This window comes from Perognathus longimembris, chromosome 2 (assembly GCF_023159225.1).
Source record: "Perognathus longimembris pacificus isolate PPM17 chromosome 2, ASM2315922v1, whole genome shotgun sequence".
Lineage (NCBI taxonomy): Eukaryota > Metazoa > Chordata > Mammalia > Rodentia > Heteromyidae > Perognathus > Perognathus longimembris.
In genome coordinates, this window is record NC_063162.1 from 911971 (window position 1) to 921423 (window position 9453).

Consider the following 9453-nt stretch of genomic DNA (forward strand, 5'->3'; position numbering starts at 1 on the left):
GACCTTGTGTGCCCTAACGTGTGTGACTAGGGGCTGACCCTGTGTGCCCTAAGAGGCTGACCCTGTGTACCCTAATTTGTGTTACTAGGGGCTGAGCCTGTGAACCCTAATGGGCATCACTAAGGGGCTGACTCCTGTGCCCTTTGCATGTTACTAACAGAGGTTGACCTTGCTACACTAATGCATATTGATAACAGAGGCTGATGCACAGTCTCCCACTTTCTGTTAATAAATTAGGCTGTCCTCACTAACTCCTAATGTATGTTACTAACTCAAGGACAATCTCATGTATCCTACAGCACTGTGTGTTACTCTAGACTTATTCTCTACCCTAACTCATGTTAGCAACTTGGGGCTGACTGACACTGTAGTGACTTGTGGCTCACATCCATCCTATGAAAGAGACACACCATCTGACTCTGCACCATTCATGCAGGGTCAGGCATCTTCTATATGGGTCCTAGAAAGTCCTAGAATATCCCAGAAGCTCCCCCTTCCTTGGCCTTCCAGCTTGTCATTCCAGAACACATCAATGCTTGCTCCTATTTCATCTCCCTAACCTTGCTCAGAGATGACACCAGCCTGTCTGTCCAAGCAAATGGAGCCCTAGCAGGGTCCTAGCACCCACAGCCCTCCTGAAGAGGGTAAGCAGGACAATAGCTATAGAGTCACCATGAAGACACCGTCACCAGCTTTCCAAAAGCCATTACCAACATGGCAAAGGAGCCAACCTGAGGGTCATCAATTACCTAAAGCAGAGGGAAGACAGGCAAGCTAAACCACAAGAAGATGCACTTGTGACCCACCATCATCCAGCCCCCACCAGGGGCTTGTGCAGCTCAGAGGGTCTGAAGCCCACTGGCTACTGGAAGGGTAAGAAGGTGTGTAAGACCTGTGGAGCACAACAGTCAGTTCTCAGGGAAAAAGCAGCCATGCACTGATCACACAAGCAGCCCCTGAAAAGTGAGCACTCACATCAACACAGACTTGCACATTCACAAAACTCTGGAAGATGGCACATCCACAGACCAGGCGGGCACACACAGAAGCACAGATGAACCGTGAAATCACCACACTGTGCTCAATGAGAGAAGACAGACATAAAAAAAAAAACACACATACCAGGAGTCAGCGACACAAAAGCTTCAGCAAGGGCAGAATCTGACAGGCGTGGGGCCAGAGACAGGGGCTGTGTGCCACAAGGACTAGGTAGGAAGCATCACAAACCTGCACAGCGATAACGTTTTCTAAAAACCGTAGAACTATATAACTATGTGGGTGAAAAGCATGGTACTCATACTATATATACCTCAATGAAGCTGTTAAAAGGGAAAAGGGGAAAAAAGTGTATAGTCAAGAAACCCAAAAGTCTTTGCACTGCCCACCAAGTGTGCCCCTGACACACTTGCCCCTGAGGTGTGTGCTAGCTGCAAGCACAGCCAAAACCAATGTCCAGCAAGAGCAATCTACCTCTTGTGTCTGGCTAACTTGAACACCACCACCCACCCAGCCTCTACTTCATCCTAACGGAAGTGTCCGGAACACGCAGGGGACTGCCAGGACTTCTCCATTCCCACTCTGCACCCACTCAAGTAGAAACCCAAACAAGGACACGCTGCCTCCCTCAGTCCCACACGCTGTCAAAGGCCAACACATCTGTATTGCAGTAAGACATCACAAAACTGCCTGAAATCGCTTCTGAGTAGTAAGGAGTAGTAAGGCAATGACGCCTGCAGCACGGTGCCCAGAGAGGAACAGGCCTGGCCCCAGATGGATGAGTGAACAGGGCTGCCTAGGCAGGCGATCTGGAAGAGCCCTGGAAATAGTCAGTCCACAGCACACAGACATGGAAATCGGGTCTGCTCAGCCACAGGCATGGAGAGGGGAAGAAGGATCAAGAGGAACAAGGTACCAAGCTTCCTCAGAACCCAGCAAGCTGGCCACACGGCAGGGGACAATTGTCCTCTGGGTGCAGTGACAGGCTGCACGGAAGGCCATGACCATTAGCACTGTTCAGCCTCACTGAACAGGTGGTCAGCCATCCAGGCGGTGAGTGTGTTGCTCTGCTCCGTGGAGATGGAGTGAAGATGAGCGACTGCCCCAGAAGGCCCACAGCCAAGCTACTTGCTTAGGAAAAAAACGCCAAGACGAGCTCTTGGAAAATACCTGATTGAGCCCATTCATTCCTCACACCTGCCCAGCAGCACAGACCAAAAGCCAGGTGACATCCTTTACCTCCTTCTCTGTTCTTCTTATCATGCCAATCCTAGGGCTTGAACTCAGGGCCTGGACACTGTCCCTGAGAATTGTTTTTGCCCTGGCTAATGTACTATAACTGGAGCCACAGCTCCACTTCCAGCCTTTTGGTGGTTAATTGGAAATAAAGAGTCTCATAGACTTTCCTGGCCAGGCTGGCTTCAAACCACTATCCCCAGATGACAGGCACGAGTCACCAGGGCCTGGCTTCCTTCACCATCCTTAACCAGCTTTTCAGGTGTGATTTCTACTTACTGACACACAAACAGGCTGAGCACAATCCAAGGTCACACACATGATAAATAGCAGAACAGACCCCAGGGTCCATGCAGACCTGAAGTGGAGCCCCCTAAACCTCCACTGAGCTGCAGCTACGTTTTCTGTTTCTAAATCTCCATTGGCTCCTAGAAAAGGGAAGAGTATGATGAGGATCTGGTGGGGTATACACAGGAGGGACAAAGGCAGAGCCAAAGCCAAGTCTGAATCTGCCCAGCTCTGGCTGTAGAGTTAGGACCACGGCCACCTACGCAAGCAGTACCTGACCCCGTGGGAGTGAAACAGTGGTGCTCCCAGAACCACATCCAAGGCCCAGACAGGAAGACAAAAAAGCCAGGCAGAAACCTGAGAAGAAAAGGCAGGCTGAGTGTCTGCTAGAAAGTCCAGCCCACATGAGGCAAGCCAGCCACAGCCAAGGGACTCAGGGTCTGGGGTGCAGACACAGAGGGACAGAGGCAGCATGAAGACCAGGGTCAGAGAGAACAGACTCCCTGTGGAGAACAGGGTCTGGGTGTGTATGGAGAAGGGAAAACTCAGCTGAGCCCCAAAGCCTGCCCACAACAGCAAGGGACACTGCACCGCAAAGCCTCTCCACAACAGCAAAGGATGTTACACCCCAAAGCCTGTACACAATAACAAGGGACTCTGAGCCCCAAAGCCTGTCCAGAGCAGCAAGGGATGCTGCACCCCAAAGCCTCTCCACAACAGCAAGAGATGCTGCACCCCAAAGCCTGTCCACAATAGCAGAGAGCATGATCTGGATGTTGGAGGGAAGGGGCAGGCACAGCATGGAAACAAATGTCTTCCATGGGAACTACAAAATTCTAAACAACAACAAAGACCAGCATGAAACAATGTATGTGGAAAGTGTCAGGTGTTTACAGACCAGAAATGGTTTCCTGAAGCGGGCAGCAGACCAGCACTGCAGTGGCTTGAAACGCTGTCTCACTCGACCCCACCATCCCAGGGGACAGGCTCAGGAAACTGACCATAATTCTCATCGAGCAAGTCTCCTGGCATCTCAGAGCTGAAGCAAAGACTGCTCTGCTGGGGAAGATGAGGAAAAAATGGACACAGCTGGTGGGAATGTAAGAGACTTGTCCACATGGAGGCAGGCTGGCGACTCCTCCAGAGGTTAGTTACTAGGAGACCTGGAAGCTCCAGCATGAGGCACAGAGCTGAAAACACACATCCAAAAGGCCACGAATGCCAATATTCACAACAGCCCACATACCCATCCAGCCATGGTTGGACAGTGTGGCCCATCACGTGACTGAGGAGCATGGCGCTGACACAGGAACACACGGACAGATGAGCTTTGACAACACCTTTCCCAGTGACAGACACAGGTACACGGGAGTGGGTCCACGTTTGTGAGCACCCAGAATAAGCAAACCATAGAGATGGAAAGCAACTGGCAGTAGGAAGTGGCTGGGGTTTCAAGCAGGAAGGTGAGGAACACTTATCCACAGGGCTTCTAGAGTGGTCTAGAACTTACACGACGCCCTGACAGCAGGACTCCCACAGTGAAAGAGTGTGGGGCAGACCCTGGTAAGGGGAGAGTGGACAGTGTCGTGGCTGCTTGAGAGATCGGGCCTGCGGGAGCTGGGGAGAGTAGACACTGCCGTGGCTGCCTGAGAGGAGAGATCGGGCCTGCGGGAGCTGGGGAGGTGACACTGCGTGGCTGCCTGAGAGGAGAGATCAGGCCTGCGGGAGCTGGGGAGGTGGACACTGCGTGGCTGCCTGAGAGGAGAGATCAGGCCTGCGGGAGCTGCGGAGGTGGACACTGCGTGGCTGCCTGAGAGGAGAGATCAGGCCTGCGGGAGCTGGGGAGGTGCACACTGCCGTGGCTGCCTGAGAGATCAGGCCTGTGGGAGCTGGGGGGGTGCATACTGCCGTGGCTGCTTGAGAGATCGGGCCTGTGGGAGCTGGGGAGAGTGGACACTGCCGTGGCTGCCTGAGAGGAGAGATCAGGCCTGCGGGAGCTGGGGAGGTGCACACTGCCGTGGCTGCCTGAGAGGAGAGATCAGGTCTGCGGGAGCTGGGGGGGGGGGTGCACACTGCCGTGGCTGCCTGAGAGATCAGGCCTGCGGGAGCTGGGGAGAGTGGACACTGCCGTGGCTGCCTGAGAGATCAGGCCTGCGGGAGCTGGGGAGAGTGGACACTGCCGTGGCTGCCTGAGAGGAGAGATCAGGCCTGCGGGAGCTGGGGGGGGGGGGTGCACACTGCCGTGGCTGCCTGAGAGGAGAGATCAGGCCTGCGGGAGCTGGGGGACCAAGGGCCAAGTGTTTCATGGTCTCATAAACTACAGCGCCTTCCACCCTGATAGGGACAATCTGGCAAAGAAGGCAACCTCAGCACTGCAGGAAGGAGAAGGAAGAGTACTAAGACACCCCCACCAGCACCTCTGACTTGCCTCCCTATATCCCACAGCTCATGGACACCTGCTGACCATCAGCCTCAGCACCTGCTATGAGGAGCCCACACTCAGATTCTGTCATCCCAGGTCTGCCTGTGAAGGGTTGCTCAAGTGTTAACTAAACAAGTGGAGCCTTGCTCTTAATACACAGCAGGACCAAGGGCTAAACAGCCTGACATGCAAGGGTGGGGTCAGGCTCTAAAGCTAGCCTGAACACATTTATCTTTTCAATTTACCTCTAGTAAAAGTTTAAGGAGCCAAGAATTAGAAACCACTGGTCAAAACACCAGCCACAGCCAGCAGACAGGGACAGGCTCTGGGCCACCCTAGGACAGTGGCAGTGACAGCAGGAGTCCAGGTGGAGGAGTTGTAGGTAATCTGGCAATCATGACTGTAACACTGGAAAGTCACAATTGCCACTGGTCACCTGGGGTCTCTTGGCGTCTGGCCTAGGAAACATTCCTGAAGGCTTGGAAGGGTCACCGACTAGAACAGAGATCCTCAGCGTGACCTCACTTCGGGTACAAAGACCCCTCATTCTGCAGACTGAGGCAGTAGCACAGGCTGCATGCTCTGTGCTTGACACCTACAGTTCCAGCTTCCAATACTGGTGGATACCAAATCACAACCTATATCAACAACTCTCACCAGGCACAGGTGGTGAATTTCTGTAATCCTGGAAACTCAGGAGACTGCGATACAAAGCACTGCTATTCAAACTCAGCCCAGGCAGGAAAACAAAATCTAAGCGACTCCATCTCCAAAATAATCAATTTAAAAAGTCTGGCTGAATGTTTAGCTCCAGTGGTAGAGCACCAAATGAAAAGTAAGCCAAGCAAGGATATGAGTTCCAATTCCAATAACATTAAAAAAAAAAATACCCACTGGGTATTTGTGGCTCACACCTGTAATCCTAGCTAGGCAGGAGGCTCAGATCTGAGGATCACGGTTTGAAGCTGGCCCAAGCAGGAAACTCCATGGGACTCTTATCTCCAATAAACTACCAAAAAGCTGGAAGTGGAGCTGTGGCTCAAGAGGTAGAGTGTTAGCCTTGAGCACAAAAGCTCATAGACAGCACTCCAGCCCTGAGTTCAGGGCACAGGGCCAGCAAATAAATAAATAATTGCCTACACACATACCTCTGAAGGGCCTTCCATGTTAAGATCCTGAGATACAGTCTATGGACTGATGTCTTAGGATGCACTTGTAGCAACACTGAAAGTCTAAGGGCTCCAGGCAACATGAAGCCCTCAGCAGGAAGGCAGAGTAACTGCAGCCTGGCCATCCTGCTGGACACAAGGATGTCAGGAGTGCTGATGAGAAGAGAGCAAGGGAACAAGATGTTCTAGTGTTCCCGGCATAATTAAAATTTACTTTCAGGCTGGGTGTAGCTCAGTGGCCAAGCATGTGCAAGTGCAAGGCTCTGGGTTCAATCCTCAGCACCCCCAAAAAATCCATAGCATAGTACTTAAGAGGAGGAAGTTTATGAATTGAGACTTTCAAAACCGCAAAGACAAAAACAAACCACCTATTACTTGTGCATAAAAGGAAAAATGTCCTTCCCAACTGTCTCATCTGTTTCAAAGTGGATGCCTTCCTCCTGTGTAGCCAGACTCCCTAAGTAGCGGCTGGAGGCACTGAGCACAGAGCAGAACTTACACAGCCACAGTAAGAAGTTCCTCCTCAGTGAACAGCATCAGAGGGCACACATGCAGCATGGGTTCATGTCACACAAGGGCAAACAGAGGCAAAGGCAAGCTTTCCAACACCCAGAAGAAACCAAGGAATTAAAGTCTCCATCACTGAAGAATGCACTGCTTTGTCCACTCAGGCTTCTACCCCACAAGCTCCACAACCCAAACACTAACCAAAGAAAGAGGCCTAAGAATGCCAGTCTGAAGGCCATGCCCCAGTTCTCGGAAGAGCGCCACACTGCGCAATGGGCCAATGCTTCTCTACTGAGCCTGAATCTCAAGTCACCCTGTGGGATTCACATACATTGTTCACCAAAACAAAAGCTATGTTAAGATGCAAACATAGCACACAATTCCATCCTGACTTGAAGAAAAATAAAAACTAAGAGAAATAAATTAAATGATCCATTTTAATACCAATGGAGAAAAATATATGTATACAGTTAAAACACAACAAAGCCTACAACTCAGAATGAAAGATTGCTGGAAAGAATGTTTGCACAGCAAAATTCTTTCCCCGTTGAGACTAAAATGCCCCACCATGCCTAATTTTCCTGACATTTCTGAGGCTTTGAAGCCACAGCTAACGGATCTGAATCATCTGAACAAAACCATGTTACAGTGACATGTTACTGGAAGGCCTAGAATAGAAGGCTAAATATACAAGCTGTTGTAAAGCATGGCCCGTGTGAAACTACACCAAGGTGTGTCCGTGACAAAGTCTGCAGGCAACCAGGCAAGTATAACATAGTGTCTGGAAACTAAGTCACAACACACAAAGATAGTGTCTGCCTTTGGCTAATAAAAACTCAAACCTGATTGTGAACTCAGCATAATTAAACCTCTCCTATGCTTAATGGCCCTCCTCCCCTGAAGTCTGTATCAGGCTGGTATCTGGTATCGGCAGCACACACCTCCAGCCCTGGCAGTGCCCCAACTGTGCACGGAGAGAAGGGAGGAAAGGAAGTACGTGGCCCCACAGCTCCATCTGTGACATTACCCTTTCTTCTTAAACAAGCATGCCACTTGGAGCCACATTCTGCTTTATTTGGGTTGGCAGTTTAAGTACCAACAGTGGGGTGGCACCGTGGCTCCAAGGCTGAACTAGGTCAGCCTCAGCCTGCTCTGGGGAGCTCCCAATGCCCCTGGGCCTCAGCTCCCTTCTGCGTCCCAGAGGAGGGCACGCCCCCTCTCCTCCAGGGGTTTCCTTCCTAGGTGGGACCAGAGAGGTAGAGACCTTAGGCAGTCAGCATCCCCTTTCTGGGCAAAATGATGGTGTCCTACACCTCGGGCACCCAGAGGCAGGGGCTGGTTCAGGACTGATAGGCAATACTTAGAGAGGGAGTTCCAGGGGCAGGGAACCGTTTGGGGCCAGCATTCTGGGTCCAAGAGCCCTGGGACGGGGTCAGGGCAAAGAGGTTTGAGGTGGAAAGTCAAGGTTCAGAGTCAAGAAGATGTACTGGATTAAGAGGGGCAAGGCAACAAAATTTGAAGGCTAGACATCTAGGGTCAGAACTCAGGTTGGGGGGATCAGGACAGGTGCTCCAGAGCCGGGGTTCAGAGTCAGGAGTCCCGGGGTCAGGTTTGGGGACCAGACACGGAGGTCTGAGACCAGGGTTCAGAAACCAGGATTCTAGAAACAGTACTCGTGGACCTGGGGGACGGGGTCGGGACTCTGGTAATGAGGTATCAGAACTGAGGTGCCAGCACTAGGGCTTGGGTTTGGGAGGGTTAAGTGGCGACAGGCTAGGTTTCTGGGTTCTGGGTCAGGACAGGGGTTCCAGAGCTAGGTCCCCAAGTTCTGGGCCCAGGATCAGGCCAGTGGGGGGGGGGGGTGGCGGGGGGGACCCAAGCTCAAGAGTCGGGGCCAGGCTCTCGCGGTGCAGGCTGCGGCTCAGGCCGGGGTCAGGTCAGAGGGGTTCCTCGCCTCGACCCGGGCTGTGGGCGAAGGCTGCGGAGGTCCGGCGTCCGGGGCCTGGGGGGGGGGGGGGGGGTTCCAGGCCCGGAGCCCAAGCCCCTGAGGCCGGGGAGGACCCGCTGGGCCGAGGTGCAGGGCTGCGGGAGGAGGGCGTCCGCGCCCGGACCCGCAGCTGGGGTGTCAGGGCGGGGTGTCCGGGTCCGAGGCCGGCGAGGGGCTCGGCCCCGCCGGCCGCCCCTCCCCGGCCGACGGCGCGGCACTTACGTCGTCGAAGAGCGAGCCCACGTTGGCCGTGACCAGCAGGACCGCGGTGCCCGGGGCGGCCGCCTTCCCCGCCATGGTGCCCGGGCGGCGCGGGCGCTGGGCTGGGCGGCGGCGACCGCTTCCTGCGGGCCCGGCGGGGCCGGGGTCTCGCGGGGCCGCGGGGCGTCAGCTGAGCTGGGGGGCGGCCCCGGGACGCATCGCGGGCTCGGCGGGTCGGGCCGGGCCTGGCCGGGGCTCCGGCCTCGCGCTCGCTGGCTCTCCGCTGCTCCGCGGCCCCGCGCCCGCTCGCCGCCGCGCCGCGCCTCACAGCGGCCCGCGCGCAGCCATTAGACCCGCCGGGAAAGTTCCCGCAGCCGCCGCCGCCGCCGACTCGGGCTCGGGCGAGTCCCGCCCAGGGGGCGGGGCCTCCGGGTGGGCGGGGCCTCCGGCGGCCGGGGGCCCGAGGCCGGGGCCTCCGCGGGAAGGGGCGGGGCCCGAGGGGGCGGGGACGTGGCGGCGCGGAGCCGACCGCGCGGCGGGCTCCCCGGGCGCGCGCCCGGCCGGTGGGCCGCGGCGGAGCCTCGGCGGGGCGGGGCCGGTGGCAGGAGCGGGGCCTGCGCGGAGTGGGCGGGGCCGCGCCCGCCGCG

The 9453-nt window shown here is 55.0% G+C and overlaps 1 protein-coding gene across 3 annotated transcripts in view; it reads right to left on the reverse strand.

Annotated features, from left to right (window-relative positions):
• The window catches only part of Inpp5a (inositol polyphosphate-5-phosphatase A), a 172506-nt gene extending 163317 nt beyond the window's left edge, over positions 1–9189 (reverse strand). For 2 of the 3 annotated variants that reach the window (XM_048338003.1, XM_048338005.1), the window contains exon 1: positions 8828–9186. In XM_048338003.1, coding sequence (XP_048193960.1) covers positions 8828–8902 — 75 coding nt within the window. In that variant the 5' untranslated portion in view covers positions 8903–9186. Of the gene's footprint in view, positions 1–8827 lie in introns of all 3 variants that reach the window. The other variant, XM_048338004.1, reaches the window with a different exon arrangement.
• Positions 9190–9453: the final 264 nt, after the last annotated feature.